Source organism: Corticium candelabrum, chromosome 15, assembly GCF_963422355.1.
Source record: "Corticium candelabrum chromosome 15, ooCorCand1.1, whole genome shotgun sequence".
In the NCBI taxonomy this organism is placed as follows: Eukaryota; Metazoa; Porifera; class Homoscleromorpha; order Homosclerophorida; family Plakinidae; genus Corticium; species Corticium candelabrum.
The window spans coordinates 7,278,499-7,299,523 of record NC_085099.1 but is presented as its reverse complement, the minus strand read 5'-3'; the positions used below and the strand labels follow the sequence as shown (position 1 = coordinate 7,299,523).

The window sequence follows — 21,025 nt, the reverse complement described above, 5'->3', positions numbered from 1 at the left end:
GACTTGTGAAGAATTACTAAATACTATGATATAAGAACTGTCTCCAATTCTTCATCTACGCTTTGCCAAATACTAGCTAGAGTCAAAGATTTGGTCCCATTTTAATTAAGTGTGGACTTGTATGCAAGATTCCATGCACTTATGGTCTTGCCTACATTGATTAAACTAAAAGATCTAGGGACATGTTGAAAGAAACACAAAGCAACTACTAGACGAGGAGAAATTGAGAAGTCAGCCATAGCTGGCATGCCTGGATGGAAAACTGCTAACCACTCGGGATGAGGTTCTTATCCAAGAACTTGCCCTAGACAAGTCCTTACAAGAATTTGCTTCAGATCTAGACAAGATTTTCCAAGACTTGTTAATTTCATATGGATATCAACCAATTAACATTTAAGCTCTTGATAATTTCGTATGGATATCAAGTTCTTAGTTGGGATTCGTATGAAATTATCAAGCCTTAGAAATTGTTGTCTAGATCTTGGGCAGGTCTCTCGGACTTGTCTAGGCAAAGTTTTTGGCTAACAACTTCAACTCGGGCAATGTGGTAGTAAACAAGAACTCTAGTCCAAGAATATAAAGATTTAAAGAAGCGATTAATGTCCATACAGTTGAAACCAGTACCAGCTTTTAAATTGTGACTTAGGAATCGATATTGCAAACTGCTGAAAACTAGTTACCTTTACATTCAAGAGAAGAAGCAAACAAATTTGACATCATATCCAGAATGTTATTAACTGTTTAAGGGCCACTGCAGTGCAAAAATCATAATTTATTTTATCAAGTAAAAATTGAAAGTTCTGCTTGTGCTGACACTGGGAAAAATGTAAGTAGATTATTTTAACACACTAAAAGAAAAATTGGAATCTTTGCAAGTTATCTCCGCTCTTCAACATCCGGTAATGAGGCATGTCCCATGTTATGTCATTGGAGGGATGCTGTACATGAGTGCATATCAATCTGTACGTCATCTGATTCTCCAGATGAAGTGCAATGTCCTGGTTTGATGAGCAGTAGTACTGACAACGCTTCTGTGGAACCTTAAACATAGAAATCCAAACCCTAAACACAAAAATTAGAGCCCTAACTGCGGAAATCGCACGTTAGACAGCCTTATAGGTCATTTCTACATGTGAGTCATTTGATACGACACACAAATTCTATCCTAGAAGAAAGCCATGCTTACCTTCCGATTGCACGTACTTTCCGTTCGGTCTGAACAATAGTGCATACTTGGTGATCTCTTTTTGCTATTGTTCTGACAGTTTCTTGAATGACAACTGATGAGTCAATATATATATATATATATATATATATATATATATATATATATATATATATATATGTTCGCATTCCATGGTTTTCTGATTTGTATGGTTTCTCGTAATCTGCAGACAATGCATCTTCCATCATCTAGAAGCCAATTCGAGACGTCTCAGTTCAGCACACTGATGCTCATGCAAACAGCATGCTTACCCGATCTCTCCAGCATCTTCTTTGATCTTCATGTGCACAGCTGAGTTGTGGAGATTAGTGCTGGTCGCTGATGTCGTAGTTCATTTGAAATAGTGGGCACGGCATCTGACTTCAATTTAGTCCTCCTGCTGCCAAGTAAAGAGCTTTCAAAGAGGTCTGGATCCAGCAAAGGCTGCATACGCCAGTGTACTGTGTTGCGCTTTCCCAACTGTCTTTGGTAAGGTGGATTTGGGTTATCGACCTCTTGCGCATGTTGTGGATTTTTGGGGAATCGAAACACGGTGACTCCAGATGTATTTGTATTGCTGCAACTTACTGCCACACACTGACGCCCTATATCTCACGTATATGGGTGAGAGAAGGCGTCCTTCCAATTATGTCAGCACCTTACTCCACCCTTTGCCGGAAGTACACGGGCGGAAGCAACTTGCAATGGCTTCTATTTTCTCGTAGTGTTTTCCAATAATTTTAATTTTTGGTGCCAGTATTGGCAGATCTTTTAGTTCAGTTGATAAAATTATGATTTTTGCACTGCAGTGGCCCTTTAATTAAGCAACAAACATAACTTTTTCTGTACTTTAGTGTGAAATAGTTACTCTGAAGAAGGCTGCAGTATCACAGTTGAAATGTCAGTTTGTTTTATTCTAAAATGAAATAATATACACATGTTGGGACATTGAGGTTACAAAATATGGCAACATATACTGGTATCTTAAAGTTAATGACTACAATTCTTGTTAATGAGATGGCATATTTTTATGCAACAGATGATTGTTTCACTAAACCAGAATTGACATATTTATTGTGACATTGGCCAACTAATTTACCAATTTCTTTACAAATGGTGCATTATTTTTACTGAAAACTTCTTGCATAGGTTTCCTGGGTGTTGCATTGTGATTGTATTTAAGACATACCGGGAACTGTATCTGATGTGTAAGGTATATCTTAACGTTTGATCAGCATGAAGATAGCAATTGCAAACCTACAGCAACAATTGTTTGTGTTTATACTCATGTCGTTGAAGAATCTTTTGATGGTCTATTTTACTAAGGTGGAAGGATGGACTGAGACTGCTATCCACGTATTTAATAGACATAATGTATCTGATGATCATGAGGGTGAAGGACACCAGGTAGATGAGAGAGTGAAGATGCTGCAACTGAATGAGGTTTGTCCAGTGTGCATACTTTTTTCATGTGATTATGATCTTAGTGGCATTATGTTTTATAGGCAATGGAAACATTTCTTCTTCGATTGCAAATCAGAGTGAGCGGAGAGAATGGTTGGTAGTTTCAACTATTGTTTAGAGGAGCTTGAGTGTAGTGATTCTTTTTGTGTGTAGGTGTAGCCAAAATTCTTATTCATCTTGTTAATCCACTAGAAACATGGTAAGTAGACTGATGATGCCGGCTAGTTGTATGCGCTGCAGTGTATCCGGTAAGAAGGAAAAGTTAGCTTCTCGTTCTTTTTGAAACCTTGGATACAGCAGCAAAATATTACTTGATTTGTCATCAGTTTGAGACAGCATTGGCATATTGCTTCATATTTCTAGTACATAGCAAACATGACATTGTTTATTATACATATCAGTAGGAATCAAGAATCCTCCTTTAAATAACAAATTACGAATTACAGAGTGTTTTGTCCTCAATTTTAGCCACTTCTTTACTTTTTGATGTGCAAACACAAATGACATTGAGAATATCACAGGTCTTGGTTTCGAGCAATTATTTGGTGTTTTTATTGTCATTAATTTACTTCACAAGTTTGTGGATTGAGTGCATTATAATACATGTGCACATGGGGTGCCATTCTATTTGAGGATGGTTTTCTGATTTCAATGGTGTTTCATGCAGAAAGGCATTATGGAAATTAGGTACAGTATAATGGTATTGAAGCCCTGCAGTCATAAGTCTTGATCCGATCATCAGGATGCTCCATTGCAAAATCCAAAAGCTCTCACTATTCCTTGAGTGGCGTGAATATTGACAAGCACTTGTTTGAAAGCTCACTTCACAACTTGGTCTACATATTTCAAAATATTACAAGCTCAGAGACTAACAGAGAGTCTATTTGTTGGTCTTGTTAAGTAAAACTCTAGTTTTACAATTTCCTGTATGCTTATGCATAGATCAAGGATGAATTGACACAGTATGAGTTTTGAAATATGATATGCTTATGTTTCAAGAAAATAGGGAGTAAATGATAAGGTTTAATTTGTCATAAATTATATCACTTGTTTTCTTGTGCGAAAGTGCAACATGTACAATTAGTTTGCAAAGTTGGACTGTTACCTGTGAATGTTAGGAGTGATACAGGAGACTATATATGTTTCTACTGCTGGAATACGTGATTTTGATGGATATTTGCATAATAGAGATACAGGGTGAACAGTTTGGGCAAAATTGATTTGTATCAATCTTTGACAATCAGTCATGTAATCAAAATTTACCAAATAGGTGTAAATGTTCTTCATTAGCTCAAAAAAATTTCATTGCTGCACTTACATTTACAGTCTGCATCAAAACTATTGACGCATTTCCGGTTTACTTGTACTATTTTTTGGAAAGTTTTCTAGTTTTGCTATTTATTAAGAAACCACGCCAAATTTTTCTCTAACAGCTGAAAAGCAGTCACAAAAGCTATTCCATAGTATGTGCATTCGTGTAGAGAACTTTTCCATCATGAAGCAAGTCAGAGAAGACAACACCGCGATATTATGCCGCTCCAGTACTAGGAAGCCATCCAGGATCTGCCAACTCTACGTGTTTGTCTCTCTATATACTGTTTACTGAACTCTCCAAAGACTGAACGCTGGAGAAGGAATCCAACGCAGAGCTTCCTGTGGAAGACCAAAAACTAGCTGAAATCATCGAACAGCTTCAATTAGTGAACATCACGCAACAAGGCACAACAAATCAGCAAACAAACTTGTACATCAGCTTGCAGCGCAGGAAGTTGTCGTCATGCAGTTCTTTCACCAGCAGAAGAGAACTTCATGACGCAAATATCACTACACGATGCCTAGGAATTAAAATTCTGCTGCTAGTGAAGCTAGAAAAACGGGACTCTGGGCGTCACGGTTTCTTGATTGGCCTGCTACCTCACCAGATCTTGCACGAAATGAAAAACTTCTGGGCGATCATCAAGCGGCCTGTTGAGCTTCATATGCCTCAAAACGTTCATGAACTGGGAGGCACAATCCAGGCGAAGAGGCACTTGCTCACGCCTTATGATCTGTTGCCATACATCGAACGCATGTCTAGCCGAATGCGCCTTTGTTTAGAGCTATGCTAGCGAGGGAAATGCTATCAAAAATGAAAGGAGAACACAAGCTACTGATGCGCACTTGTGAATTTCCAAGAGTCTAGCAAACCTATGAGCATACACAATAGTTCTCCTCTATCTAAGAAATGTGCATGACCTGAAAAGGATGCGTTTCTGCCATGTTATCCCTGGCCACATCTCCAAGTGTAAATGTGTTAATAGTTTTGACGCGGACTGTATGGTCCTATCTTTATGAATATGAAGTAAGACAAGGTTTTTCAGCCTTTCTTGCTCCACTGTGTACGCAGGAATGACTTCAGTCGTCTGAGGAATGAAGGACGTTTTTCTGTTATCACTAATGTAGCATATATGCGTGGGCATTATTGCAGAAGCAGCCGGAACGTACCGCTTGCAGACTACTGGCAACTAAAGTTGGTAGCTTATTAGCAGGTCAGTTAAGTTCTTCATACTAAAGTCTTTCCTTGGAATGCATTCTTGAATACTGATACACTGTATATCTGTGTGCAAATCTTTCCCTTGAAAGTCATCCTCAAATATTCAAGAATTTCATGAATAGTGTGAATTTCAGAGAGCTGGCCATCATCTTCAGACGTTGTTGCTTTCTCAAATTTGGTTTACAGAACAAATCGAGGTTAAGCTCTACTTTGTTAGTTAGTTTGTTAACAATCTCAAAGTAATGCCTGCCATAGAACTGGTGACAGTTCAGGGGTTTGGTTGTAAAAAGTGCTTGCTCAATTGTCATGAACTTTGCTTGTTGCTCTCCTTCTGCATTGTGAACTGGCTCTTCCACATCTAACTCCATAGCCTTGCGAGCTAGGACTTCATTCTAAAACTTTCCAAACTGTGCGTCGCTCGTTTTCTCTTTCAAAGATGACAGAGTAAACGACACAAATACTCTGGCTTCCACTGCACTAATTATTTCATTTCACAGGGCCTGGCCTTACTAAGAACATCAGTTAGTGTGGAAGTTTTTCAACTGCCACTACGTCCAATTGATATTTATATTTTTCATCAATACTAAGATACCTCTTACTGTTACATCGGTCACACATAAACCTTGGCTCTCTGCTAGTCTATCGTACCTCTTCAAAAGTGGTATGCAATCGCTATACCTGCCATAACATCTCTGACTTTGAAATATCTGTATAGCACAACTGGCAAGGGAAAGGGAGTCTTGTTTTGAACAATGATCTCTTAAAAACTGGTCAGGAAACACAACTGGTAAGGTACAGAGATCCCATGCAGTACTGCATGTATGAAAATGAAAGTTTAATAGTTAACTACATGCACATTGCTGGAAGAATTCTTTGGTGTATGACTCTTGATTGAAATGTATTGTGGATTATGGTTGAATCAATTTGCTGCATGTTGTGTGCAGCAAGGTAGGAAGATGTTTAGGAGCAGAGAGCTGCAATTTGAGATATATGTTACAAGACAGATTTGCAGCCTTTGGCTTGTTTCATTAAATATTGTGGCAGTTATGATTGCCACTGCAGACAGGATGTAACCTCCAATGATGCGGTGGTCCAAGTGTGGAGTGTTTCACGAACACTGTGAGATCATTCTCCAAGCTGCACCGACAGAATTCATCTCCTTGACTTTGTGGAAACCGTCCATTTTGCTGCAGCAGCAGAGGTGTGACAGCTACTTATTTACCCAATAGATGTTAAGAAGGCATAGTCATTTGGAGAGCAGTTTAATTAACCAGTATATTATGTCGGTTCTAAAGAATGGTCAGGTCAAGTTTGATTTAGAATTGGAAATTTTAAATCAGCTCTGGTTAGAATAGGCTAACCTTGTTTGGAACAGGTACAGGCTGCATTCCTGGCATCAGAAACGGGTTAAGTTATGAATCAGTCTTAAAAACATTAGAATAATACTGTAAACCAACAGAATTTCAGAAGCATGTAACTTTTGTAAATTTCATAAGCAATCTCAGATTTGCTAAAGTTTAATGCTTACTAATTTTTGTCTCTAGGTGTTTAGCGACACTTGCCATAGTACTAATAATCATCACGTGTCACGCGTGCTAGACAGTCTGACACTTATACATGTGAGGCAGGACACTGTACGTACACATACTTAGACAATAGCAGATATTTACACGTGGTGCTGTGGTTTTAACATGTCTGGATGTGGACACCTGTGAGATACTGCTAGGACATACACAGCAGGTACTTACCCGTGGTGCTGTGGTTTTGATTTCTGTTGATGTTTTGCACAGAAAAGGGCTATGCTCATCAACGCTTACTAAAGTTGGCTGCTTACAAAATCGTAAATTTGGACACTTAAGAAAGTTTTCTGGTTATGAAGTTTTGTTGATGTACAGTGTGTAAATATATGCAAAATTTTTGTGGAATATACTACATTAGTACTAATCATCTCTCTTTTCTGGAGCCTTGACTGCTTGGCAATACAAAGGTGGAATAATAGGTTTCCACTGTACGAGAACTTTCTTATACTGGTGGTTAGACAATCTATAAATGAAAATTCAAGCGTATGCAGTTTCTAACCATACCCTTATTATTACAAAGTCTAAAGACAGTGAGGTAGTTCAAAAGTCTAAACTTATGGGGAATAGACAGTACCCTTGCTGTTGGATGTTGTACTCCTTATATATATATATATATATATATATATATATATATATATATATATATATATATATATGTCTTGGTCTCTCTATACAACATAACCACCAAGTTTACTGCTGACTCTGATCTGGTCATTAACGGCAATGAAGATGGCAACGACTACAACAACGGCGACTCTCACTGCATATGCTTTGAGAATGGTATTTTTGTTTGTCCTATGTGTGAAAAGAGACTATCTTCGGACAATACCAGGTGTCATCACGTCAACATTGACCATATTTCAAGGCTTCTGCCTTTTTAAAAAACATGGGCGTAACCTCTGCTCTACTTGTGGTGTTACCTACTGAGTTTGCTGGTCAACCTGCCACTGGTCAACTTGCCGCCGGTGAGAAGGTTATGGTCAAAGTCATAGTGGAGGTGTTTTAATTGCCCCAGAGCAATCGACGTGGTTATCCAAGTTAGAGTCTTCTCCATCTTGTTCAAGGATTCATTGGCCCAACATGAGCTCAATTTTGGCTCTCAGTTTTCCAGCCACAACTTTCTTTACGGAAAATGTTGTCGGCTACTCTGTTTGCTAATCCGAACAACTTCACTAATCCGAACAAGGCTTGGCATGGGACTGTTTGAATTAGCGAGGTTCTACTGTACAACCAAAGTACCTGGAACTGGAAAGGGGTCAATTTCTCAGCACCTAGGGTTTAGCACTGTAGTGCTCCCTTTTTGTAGAGGTGTTAAATTGAATGATCAACACGACAGGGATGAGGTGAAAGGCTCTACAAATGACCGGCAGTAGGTTGGGATTACGAGTTATAATTGCAGAGCTTTTAAATCCTTTGTTGAAGAGTTAAGACAGCTATCTGCTAGTTCTGCAAGAGCATCGGCTTAGGTCATGTGATTTTGATCAGTTCCACAGTCTTGGTGAGGATGTGATTGTAGTGTGGTGTTTTTTTGGAGACTATACGGGGAGGCCATTTGGTAGAGTTGTATAATGCACGAGAGCATGCAACAGTTGGATCAATTCTATTGATACTGGCAGTTCAAGATTAGCTGCTGTTATGTTGTCGTGTTCAGCAAGGAGTATACTCTTACCGGTAGTTACAGTATACATGCCAGTGGATTATGAGGACAGACAATCACTGGATGACTTTAGGGCAACATTGTTACAATTAGGGTATCTTGAAGGTATACTGGCGTCAATACAGTTTGACTGTTGCATATGTTTTAGTAACTTTAATGTGGATCTGGAGAAGGAGAGACCATTGCGTTTTTGTATGTGACTTTATGAGAGATTATGATATAAACGTATCCTTCCTTGTCAACAACAGTGTGGGCCCTTGGAACTCGATCTGACCACGTACCAGTCAGGTTATACTTATCAGATATGAAGCCTGGAAGTGTAAAGCCAAAAAGGTGCCCTTTGTCTAATCAAGGTCATATAAGCCAAAGGCTGAATTGGAATCATGCCTCAGAGGGTCAGCTGTTAGTATTTCAACTTGCTCACTCACCTATTAGACGGTTTACCATTTTTTGTGGAGTCGGTAGTGTGGGATAATGTTGAGAAGTGTAAAACCCTAGAGAGGGGATGGCATATGAGAGGATGGTAAAGACAAGAAAAGCTTAATTAAGACAGCATTGAAACAGTGACGAAAGAGAATAGATCTGATGTTTAGTAGGAAGCTAATAGAAAATTTACAAGATGGAAATCATGAGAAGCTTTGGAGAATGCTAAAACGTGGTGTTGATAACCAGACACAAGTAAATTCTTGTCGCACTAAAATTAATCATTTATGTACTGAGTCAGATATCAGTATATGGAGAGACCATTTCAGTCAAATTGGTATAACGGCCATAATAAAGCTGAGATGTCTGATTTAAAACAGATCTTAGAAAGATATGGATGGATGTGAAAGTCTAAGCCAGTGGGATATTAATGTATACCTGCAAATTTGTTAAGTAGGAAGGCAGCTGGTCTGGACGGGATTATTGCTGAACGTATCAAGTATGGCGGAGTTCTTTGATACGTATGAGTGTATTTAGGCAATGCTAAGACATTTTGTATTCTAAAGCAATTCAAAAAGTCAATTATTGTACTATTATGAAAGACAGAATTAGGAACGTGTCTGATTCAAACAATTGCAGAGGAATTTCCCTATTGTCTGTAGCCTCAAATTTGTACGAGTGATTTTGCCAAATATGGGCATTTGATGTAATCTACTAATTCTCAATTTGGTTTCAAGTCAAGCGTAGGCTGTGCTGAATGTTACTTCATTCTGCAAGAATTGTTCGATCACTATCTATCGAATGGGACGGACAATGTTTAGGTTTATGCCTTGGATCTATCCAAAGTGTTTGATTGCATATTTGATTACCAATTAATGTCTCAATTGTTGAGATGAAGACTACCAGTGCCAATAGTCAAATTATTATGTGACTGGTACCGAGATCAATGTGTCCAAGTGAGATGGGCAGGAAGTGTTTCTGAGCCATTCACTGTGTCAAATGGGGTGAGACAAGGCGGTGTTTTGTTTCCTTTCCTGTTTAATGTATATATTAACAAGTTGTTGGTTGCACTATGAAAAAGCCAGATTGGCAGGTCATTGAGTTGGATGCATAGCTTATGCGGATGAAATCACACTTGTTTCCCCAACTGTACACGGGTTACAGTCTATGCTATCTATATGCAAAAAATTCATGCAGGAGAACACGCTAAAAGTCTTTGTGAAAGAGAGTATGATCACGGTCTTTTACAAGAAGTCTAAAAGTTGTGTCTGCCCAGATTTTTATCTTGGAGATCAATGATTGTCTGTGACTAATTCTATTTCGCTTTTGGTGGTTATACTTAGTGATGTTTGTGGTGATGACATCTCGATGGAGAGGGGAATTAGGAAACTATTTGCTGCTACCAGTGCTGTCTTAGGCATATTGGGCGGAGGGTGTGCAGAAGAGAAAACTTGGAGGACAATCCTGGATAGACTTTTTCCTGTCTTAGCATACGGCAGTCATCTGTGGAACCTCAACAAGAAGTCTACCTTTCATACTTTGGACAATGCCTGGAGAAAAGTGGTCCGGAAAGAGCTCAGAATGAGTAGTCATGACTCGATCAAAGAAAGGTGTACACCTGGTTTGTGGAAGCTAGTGAGAGGCCAAAACGAGAGCAAATGATGTCCCATCATTGGTTCTTAGATAGCACAAATGAGATAATTGTAAATTGCTTGTATATCATGTATATTGAAATCTATAAGAATGTACACTACCTTAATTTTCTTTGTGTACATTGAGGTATAGTGACTTGAAGGTTACAGTCTAGTTGTGCTCTGATCTTAATCTTTCTCTCTTCTGTATATTTTTTCTTTGCTGATTCTGAGCACTAGCTGTACCTGTATTGATGCAAGAACAAATATACATGCATACATTATACAGTTATTTCTATTTGTTGATTTCAAGAAAGTAATTAGGTGTGTAAAGTTGTTGTTTGTTGCAACTCTAGACAATGTCAAATGCAGATGTCTACACAGTACGTAACTTTGACATACCAATAATGCTTGAACTTGCATTAAACCCTCACATCTGTGGTTTAGTAAGGGAATTAGCATGCTGTGGCAGCTGCAAATGAAGTGATTGAAACTAAAACTGCATGGTCACATTGAATTTATTACGTAATGTTTGTCTGTTGGCAGGGCTGCTAAACTTAATACTGTTATATCTGGAACTCAAGTGCTGCCTATGTCTGAGTGGCAAAAGTTAACACACATAAATTTAATAGACTCATATTGTTTGTTGTGATTGAATTGTTTGGTTTAGATTATGTGAACAGCTGGGTGACTGGGCAAATCATGTAGAGAATGCCATAGATCGAGTGGGTTTGCATGTAAAAGAGAACATTCCAATAACTGAGGAGATTCGAGAAGAAGCGTTTGTATTAATCACATCTACTTGTACTCTTACTTTGCTGATGTTTTGTTATTACACAGGGTTTCTGTAGATGCAATTGTGAAAGACTCAAGACAGTGGATGAAATCTGTTTATAGTTCTATTGAAAATGAAGATGGTGCATTAGTTGAGCAGGTACACTACACCTATGTACTGCACTGCCAGTGCAATAGCTATAATAATAATAATATATTTCAATTCGCATCCAGATAGGAAACAGAACTCTCTGGAGTGACAAAAAACAAGAACCACACAGACAATTTAGTAACAGGCGTTGTAACTAGACAAGCAGTAGCACAATTATGTATCTATATATCTTTGTAACGAGTACTAAAATGTTCACCTCCTCATTAATACCACGACATAACATACTATGTCTGTACACATGCCAGGACATTGAACCAACTATTAGCATTTGCGTGATGAAACATGATGTGGCTACTTAAAATATGCAGCTAGTAATACAATTCATATTTGAAACACAAAAGATATTTGTAAAGCGCATAAATCGATTCATAAGCAATGAAATTCACTGTCTATGCAGTAGCAAGATGTTATAGCACGATGGTTATAACAATTAGATGTTCAATTTGTCACATTAATTAATAGTATAACTGTATCACAGGTAAGTGTCCTACATGCCGACATGGTGGAATGGATGGTTCAAGTTCTGTTGAGATTAACAGAAGAGAAACTGGAAAATGAGCAAGATGAGGATGAGAACGAGGAGCAGAAAGGAGAAGAGATCATAGATGACAAAGAAACTTTCATTAGTACTCCTGACATCAAGACAGCGCGTGATGGTTTAGCATATCGTATAAACATCTTATCAAATAGATTGAACAAGTATGATATGTTTATTTATTGCTCTCATTTGCATTGGCAAACTAATTCGAGTTTGTGGTTGTTGTTGTAGATGCTGTACTGATGTGCTACAGGAGCAACTTCAAGCTATGCTTGGTTTGTCTGGAGAAGGAAATACAGAAATGGAGCTAAGAGATCTAAAGAGAATGGGTGTAAGACCAACTGTTTGTATGCTACAGGAACAACCTGCACTGAGGAATATCAAAATAAATGCATGGCTTTACACGTTTCGTTATACCCTGAAAGAAGAAAATTGTCCTGGAATAAAGTTGGGCGATTTCAGGGGATATCACTAAAAGTAGTGTAGAATTTTAGTCGTGTGATAACAAGTCCTACCCAACTAAATTGTGCAGGAGGAAATCCAACTTCTCTAGTTTAATTGTGCGATGAACTGTGATTGCACAAAATTGCACAAATTCCCCTCCCGCACAATTTCCTTCTTCAGGGTGCATTATCATTGATTATACATATTGACTAGAAGTTAATGTCTGTTCACCAGTTAGGTGGAATTTGGAATTGGTCTGCTAAAGAACAGCCATGTGTCTTAATTAAGGTCTGACAGATGTCAGTCAAAAATTTATCAACTATTAAACTAAAATTCCATATGACTATGGGAGACAAAGCATGAGAAATACTGTGTAGTTTGGAGTTTGGAGTTTGGGGAGGAGACAGGTCAGTAGGGGAGGAGACAGGTCAGTAGGAGAGGAGACAGGTCAGTGGGGGAGGAGACGCCACAGGTCATATTGATCTTCTTATCATGATAAGTAGGCAATAGAACTTTGCAAACAGAGCTTATTGGCCACTTTTGATAAACTAGTAATGAGTGCTCATTTTATTCCCACCTGTGTGAGCGAGCACATACCTTATCTTGCTCTATCGACATTACTAATAATAAATGGCATGCTCCGTGCATACTGTCCGACGTCAGAAATGGGCATTTAAAATTTGGTGGAGATTTGATGCACAGTTGTAGAGAAATTGGCGCACGACTGAGGCTAGCCTCAAAAGGGGATCCAATTGAGTCGGGCGTCTAAACCATATATCCTATGTTGTTCTCCGTCAAAAGTTACTTTGTCCATAGAATTTTCAGACTGATCTGCCAACTGGTCTTGCCGTTGTGCATTGACAGACAGACAGACAGATGGCTCTTTATAGTTTTAGACTAGCCTTCACCCGCCCTATGGGCAGTAAGAATTGCGCTTACACCTGGATAGTAGCTACCTATAATCGAAGAAAACATAAAAGAATAACTTTCGCCAGTCGTCCATTGTTTGGCACGTAGAGTAGCCCCATCTCTCAATCTCACTGTAGGGCGGTTCCAAGTGTTACTTTAGAGACAAAATCTACACACACACACACACACACACACACACACACACACACACACACACACACACGCACATGCACACACGTACACATACACACACACTTATGTGGCAAGTTTTCAATCTACTCAGCTGCCACACGCATTAGAACGTACAATACGCGTGTTCTATTACTTAGTTAAACTCTGGCTGCAGCGGGTGCATCTTGCACTCTACTATACATTAGAGGATGGTGTGACTGGCGAGCTCACGTCACATCGCCCCACCCTATGGGCAGTAGCAATTTACCTTTGCACGTTTACAATACACGCGTCCTATTACTCATACATCTTACACACTCCGGACAGCATAGCTTGGATTTCCCATCTTCTTCCATAAAATGTCATGATCTATTTGTGGAGAATGACGCCACTTCCGCAATGAAGACGCACCTTCCGTGACATATGTAGATATGTACAGATGGATGCATGCACAAACACGCAGCCCGGTGAGCCGGCTTAAAACCTCTGACTGCAGCAGGCTCATCTTGCATTCTACTTTAGACCAGAGGATGGCATACAGTGGCTGGCGAGTGCACGTCACATCTGCATACTCGGTTAATTGAACAAACAAACTCCGGTGCATCTCTTTTCAGGCTGCCAAAGTCTCATTTCTGGCCATCGGAGGCAGTCCGGGTGAAATCCGTCATGACCGTTTGTCTCCGATGGCCGATCTTGACCCTTCCGCAGCGTTTCGCAACAATCCGAGACCAGCATTTTGTTGATCGGCACGTTACAGACATCCAGACATCCATCCAGACAGACGGAAGCGTGGGTTGGCGTATTATAGTATAGGATGCTTACATGCAGACTTGGAGGGTCTTAAGCTTGCAATAGGCAGTTTTGGCAAAGCTGCACCACATCAAGCAGAGACTTAATTGTTTGGTTTTTCAGGTGTGAAACAGCAACGTAAGTGAATGTTAGAATTTTAAGTGTTTACTATTTTATCATTTCATAAAATTACGTTTTCATCTATAGATATTGTGATACTTTGACATTTACTTCTCATGTTTTATGATTATAGTTTGAGTGTCACCAATGGACACAGACATCAGATCTGTTAGTGGAGGAATTGACTGCCAAAGATGCAGGACAGTGGGTTGCACCATCTTGGCATCATCTACGTCAGAATGACCCTTTAGCAAAAAAACGACAAGGAATCAAATCAGAGGAGAAACTGAGCGTAACAGCTGAAGTAAGTTTTTATTGGCAGTTTTACCAGCATGCTTTGTCAGGAATAACTATATGCATTCATGCAAACTAATGGAATAGAGCTCATGTCAATTGTTGTGACATGTATAAGTTTTAGTTACTTTAATACAAGGTTTTAACATGTCCACAATTTGCACTCCTAGTTTTTTATATGGGACAAATTATACACAGTTTATTATTACTACAGGGTAATTATGTAGTTCATTTATTGCGTTGTTCAGTGATACTTTTAAGGCTATTTTAGTTTAGTGCTGACTGCTGTTGTGAATTCACGAACCAGTGTATTGTAATTAAACAATATTGTGAGGTTATGGACATGTCCAGCTGTTTCTGTTATTTTTGAATTACTGTGAAAGATAAGTTTTTGCAGAGAACTGAGTTTGCGGATGAATTGCTGTGTTTTAGCAAGACATAATTTGATTAGGCATTACATTTTGCGATATTTAGGCTTATGAGTTGGATTAGTTAATTTAGCTTTCTTTTTGCTGTCGATCTTAACCTGTACATGCACAGATGACCTTTCTTTGCCACAACCTTGCTTGGTTATCAGCATTACGTTTGAAATTAATTAGCGCCTTTTTGAATGAATGAATGAATGAATGAATGTTGTCGCACATAGTTCAGTTTCCACTTGAGGCTCATGCACAAGCACACCTATACACACTACACTTAAAACTATATGACATACAGTACACTCCTAATTTTGGCTGGACAGAGGTTGATATATTTTCTAGTGCTTTAGCTTCAGAATGGTAAAGAGGTGGTGATATGCATGTGTCTTCGATCTACAGTAATTTGGTAGAGCTCTAGCTACTACAGGTGTGCTTTGGCGACTACTACTAAATTGTAATCGATATACTAAAGGCTGCCAAAGAACTTTTAACGTAAGAGGGGGGAAGTTGTTGGTATGACTTTAGTAGTCTAGTAGCATCTAGTTAAAGTTAGGTTTAACATTGTCAAGACATTTGTAGGTAGCTTAACTCTTCAGAAAAAACTGTAAACAGTCTGATGTGGGTACAACTTTCAAGACATTGTGTTTAGTGATTGATTGCATATTTTTATCAAAGGCAATACCATTTCTTTGAATAGTGGCCGTGGCCTCTTTTCAACAAGGTTACGGAACTGCAACCTCTAATTGAGGGTGGCTTGTATTCAAGGGTGCCCTCTATTTTTAAGTCTCCACTTCACACGGTGGTACTTGAACTTCACATTTTTGTTGACATAATTGGACACTTTCGAAGGTGCCAACCTCAGCAGGTTTAGCCTATTATGTTATCTACATTCTAGACATACAGGCGCTGAGAATCACATGGAAAGTACCATGGTATTGCTGTAGGTTGTGTTAAAAAAATAGATAGACGAGTGCGCGTATGCGGCTGCATCAAAAGCATGTAATATGGGTGTGACCAGTAACTTTGCAGACTAGTGCAGCCTAAATTCAAATGCAGCCTTTATTTTCAACAAGTCTCTTCAGCTGCAGCTTCTAAACGAGGGCGGCCACTATTGCCCTAATCCTCCACATAGCGCATGGAGGCCCTGTCTCTTGAGGCAGGGGAGCTATCTTCAGGCGCCTGGAATTGTCATACAGGCACCGGACAAGACTAGCGCGAGAGAGTCTGGGGACGAGGGTATTCATTTGCCATTTTTGCCATTTAGAGAAGAATTCAGTTGCACCTCGTTGTGGTGCCTGACAGAACCAGTCGATTGTTACAGCTGGCAAACACAACTGGTACACCTCAAAGCTTACTGTTGCATAGTATCTGTTCTGACTTTGATCAGGTAATTGCTAGGGTGTGTGAATGTCTGTGGTTTAGCATCACACTCTCAACGTCTAAGTCTTATCATGCAAAAAGAAAGTAATCAAGATGGTTGAAGCGAATTCATGCATTAAAGCACAGTGACAACAATACTCTTCTGAAAGAAAGTTGACCATAAGCTGCTGGAGTATGAGAACTTTGGTATAGGATGGGAACATGGCCACAAGTGTTAATTTTGCACAATCAAATACTAGAGGAGTTAATGTAGAGGAAAAAAGCTACGTTTATGGTTCAAGAACTGGTGAAATATGGGCTGAATATTAGAGGTATCAGTGAAACCAAGTGGTTTCGACAGGAGACCTATAAGATTAGTGCCATCCCCCATTCTGGTCATCCAATTCCAAAAAGCAGGGTCTCCTTTGGAGAGAAATGAAGGTGTTGGTTTTGTTCTTGATATTAAAGACGTTCAGAAGCATGTAGAAACAGCAGGCAAATTCTGGGCTCTTTCCGCCTCTTCCAGAAGTGTCTGGAATAGCACACACATTTCCAACTTCTTTTGGGGCGCATTTCTTTACCTCTTGTGGCTCTTCTGGAAGAGTCTTCTAAGAGACGCGGAAGAGGATGGTAGAGCCAATGGTGTCAGACAGGGTGGCGTGTTTTCACTGAAACACTCAGAAGAGGTCAGAAGAGATCGATCGTGCGCAGTAAAGTTGCTAGACTGGATGTTTGCTAACAGAATAGGTAAAAATTGTTGTATACAAGCCAAATGCTTGTTACTTGACTGTGCACTACAGGCAGACTCTCAATCGTGATTATCCCTTGCCTCCCCAGACATGGGGTGCCCGGGCTGTTACTCCACGAAAGACATCCATTCTTTTCTCTGCTCTTGCTTTTCCACCCTACTGGGACACTAGTGACTGTCTCCACAACAGTGCCGATGTTGGTCATTAGTTCGCAAAGTGTACAAACTGCACGTGTGGGAGCTCTTCCCTCTGCCAGAAGTGTCCTCTTCCAAAGAAGGTAAAAACACCTCAAATCTTACGACATCTACCAGAAGAGGTAAAGAAACGTGCCCCAGCACAGAGCTGGAAGAGGTTGGAAGAGGGGCGTGCACATGGAAATTCTTCTGGAAGAAACTGGAAGAGCGCAATCAAAGGTGCTCTTGATTAGCAGTTACAGTTCTTGCATCATTGCTGCTATATTGCTTCTAGATTTGGTTTGGTTTTTGATTTTGGCCGTTTGAATAGTCACAAGAAATTCTTATATATTACCATAATCAGTGTATATGCACCAACACATCATTCTTTGTAAGACAAGCAAGAATGATAGTATGCTGATTTATAGTAGGTAATTGATGCTGTGCATTGGTAATAACATTTTTGTACTGGTCGAAGACTAAAATGCTAGAGTCGTGTGTGTGTGTGTGTGTGTGTGTGTGTGTGTGTGTGTGTGTGTGTGTGTGCGTGTGTGTGTGTGTGTGTGTGTGTGTGTGTGTGTGTGTGTGTGTGCGTGCGTGCATGCGTGCATGCATGTGTGTGTAGCTCATTTGGTTAGAGAGCTACATTTGAAGAATGGAAACATTCAGGACCTTTGTGTCATGGGTTCAAGTCGGGATGGGCACAGGCGTAATTCTCTCAAGCAAGGAGTCACACACAATTGCCTCTCTCGACTCAGGGGTATATAAAATGAGTCAGAGGCATAGTATAGAATGGGCTAGACTGGGTATAGCCCATCATTTGTAGGCGTGGCCTTAAACTTTCTGGACTTGAATACACAATGCTTGGAAATGCAGTGTTATGCTGGACAGCAAACTAAGACAACCATCATTCTTATGGATCCTATCAAACAGTGTGACAAAAATTATTTTCCTAACAATCTGTATTAGTGGCCTAAATCTTAACGTCTTAAAACTTACCTAGAGCCTACAATGAGCCAAGAAAGACTCAATGATCTTACACTACATCCACTTCAACTATAGAACTGATGTTGATTATGCAACCTTGGATACGTTTGCTAACAAAATCTCTCAGAATGTCTTTCTTGAACATATAGACATAATTAATGTATGTTTCGTGTTCCTCATGAGTGCACATACAGCATGATGTTATGTTGTAAATATGAATTTCGTTTGGTAATGAGACATTAGTGTATACTATGGTATTCACAAACTTTTAGTGAAACCTCGCTAATTTTCCAGTTTGGATGTGTCACTGATTTAACGTATCAGTTAATTAAGTTAATTAGAGTCAGTAAGAAGTGGGCATATCCCGTAGCAGCGTGAAGTCTAGCCCTCCATTTCTAGAGGTCACGCTACGCCCCTGAATTTGTACCTGCATGGTCATTGACGGGGGGGGGGGGGGGGGCGGACAGGACCTCTGGCTTGGCAGTAACAGCCTGCAGCAGACGAGTACATTGTGGGCCTTGGTGTCCAGTCCTAGAGCTGCGCCATAGTCAGTGCACTTGGATGACTTTGGCCAAGCTCCAGGTGGATTGGCAGCACTGACCCTAAGCCTCGGCGTAGCGCATGGAGGTCATCGACATGAAGGGTTCAACATTTGTTAATTTTTGTGCATTTGTGCACGTGCACATGCATAAGTGTCTGCTGTGTGCATCTGTCTGTGTGTTTGTCTACTTCTGGTGTCTCTTGTGTATAAATACGTACGTGAACACTCACATATACACAAAAATTAAGATCTGATGTGTGAAATTATTATGAAATTATTATGACATTGTTATGAATGCCATATATGCATGCCTTGGTTGATGGAAACTACAAACTGCATGAAGTGGATTGACTTTTGTTACTGTCATATAGTTTATACAGATGTCTTTTTGGCAATGCAGTCGTGGCACTTACAGCAATTTGTGATCAAGCATATATACTTCAACATGCATAATCAGTGCTATTGATGGTACAGCTTGTGTACTTAATTTTTTTACTGTAGTAATTAACACGAGCAAGCAGGGTTACAGTAGTGTAGTGAGTGGACCAGTGATTCATTCATTATGGTGGTAGTCAAACTGCAGCAATGACATTTCTGTTTGTGGGTCTTATTTGTATATTGGTTGGTCTATTTCGATAAGGTCCTGGACATGCATGCTGATGACATATCAATGACAATGTGTAGTCACCGTACATTGTTTACTATTGCTTTCTTAGGATGATAGAGATACACTAGAGAGGCAATCTGTCCATGTGATTGGTTCAGATGAGAATCTAACTCAGGAACCACTAGCCAGTGTTGCAATTGACAAGGCAAGCATCTTCCATCTTTTCATGTTTTTTTGTCATCGTTTGATCCTATCTAATCAATATATGATAGGAAACAGTGATTGAAACAGAGAGTCCAAGTGTAGCTGTTCTTGCATCTGAAGCACGTAAGACATCGTTTGTATATTCATTAATATTGCATGGTACCTTGTACAGTTTGTGGATTTTGTAGCCATAATCCGCCCTCTTGTTTCTATTTGTGTATGTAGCAATACCTTTGGGTCGGTCAAGTTCACCACATGATGCTTTGCTTTCAGCAATTGATTCTCTTGAACAACAGCTTAAGTTAGAAACAGTTATTGTTTAAACAATTTTGTAATTAAAAGTAAATCAACTGTGTTCAGAGCGTCTGAGGCTCTTGTCTTGACTGCTGAAGGACGGGCGTCTAGGGCAGAAGAAAAACTAAAAGCAGCTCAAGAACAAATTGAAGCTCTTGAACAACAAGAACGAAAGCTTCAGCAAGAGGTTAAAAGTCAGCAGCAGCAACTGAATCAGCAACAGCAGAGTCCTAGGCGTGGAGGGCCACCATCCAGGGGAGCTGGTAGCAGGCAAGTTCAAGGGAGCAAAAAGGGATCATCTGTATACCAACCTCGGCGTGGTACCCCTGACACTGTAGCTAGTGGAGGCATTCCTTCATCAGGTGCTAGAAAATAGGACTGTAAATTATGATGCACGTTGCAATTGCCAGAGCTGTCTGCGTACGTTTTTCACTGCTAAAGTTCTTGATATTTAGGTGGTGTAACAGCTGACGTCTGATGAGGTAGTCACACTCATCTACTGCACGCACAAAATGTACAGTATGTTTTGCCAGCTCAACACGCTAACTGACTCCTTGTGTGTGTGTGTGTGTGTGTGTGTGTGTGTGTGTGTGTGTGTGTGTGTGTGTGTGTGTGAGTGCGTGTGCGTGCGTGCGTGCGTGCGTGCGTGTGTGTGAGTGGGGCACGTGGAGCAGATGGTAGCACATTTGTGATGATATCCGGGATCTTGTATTCCGTGATGAGGGTTGAAGGTTCGATCCTAGTGGAGGCGACACTGTCGCAGTTTTCTTGAGCAAGAAACTCCCCCACACTTGCATTGACTGGAGTGGACAAGACCGCTGGCTTGGCAGTAACATCATGCAGCAGACGGGTACGTGTGGGCCTTGGTGTCCAGTCCCAAAGCTGCGCCATAGTGCCCCAGGATGACTTTGGCCAAGCTTCAGGTGGATTGCAGCGCTGGCCCCAAGACTCCACGTATCGCATGGAGGCCCTGTCTCTACAGGCAGGGG

The 21,025-nt window shown here is 40.0% G+C and overlaps 1 protein-coding gene across 1 annotated transcript; it reads left to right on the top strand.

The window, feature by feature from the left end:
- The first annotated feature begins 2,360 nt into the window (after positions 1-2,360).
- On the top strand, positions 2,361-20,574 carry LOC134191009 (axonemal dynein light chain domain-containing protein 1-like). Its single transcript, XM_062659562.1, has 14 exons — positions 2,361-2,417; positions 2,504-2,647; positions 2,710-2,761; positions 2,822-2,867; positions 11,039-11,101; positions 11,163-11,273; positions 11,333-11,426; positions 11,917-12,137; positions 12,208-12,307; positions 14,543-14,713; positions 19,648-19,743; positions 19,811-19,865; positions 19,968-20,043; positions 20,103-20,574. The coding sequence occupies exons 1-14, from the start codon at positions 2,409-2,411 to the stop codon at positions 20,410-20,412; spliced, it is 1,548 nt and encodes a 515-aa protein (XP_062515546.1). The 5' UTR covers positions 2,361-2,408; the 3' UTR covers positions 20,413-20,574.
- Positions 20,575-21,025: the final 451 nt, after the last annotated feature.

Coding starts and splice junctions, on each gene's coding strand:
- LOC134191009 (XM_062659562.1), top strand. Junction 11,102..11,162: donor CCTATGTCTGAGTGGCAAAA/GTTAACACACAT, acceptor TGTTTGGTTTAG/ATTATGTGAACAGCTGGGTG. Junction 12,308..14,542: donor GAGATCTAAAGAGAATGGGT/GTAAGACCAACT, acceptor TTATGATTATAG/TTTGAGTGTCACCAATGGAC.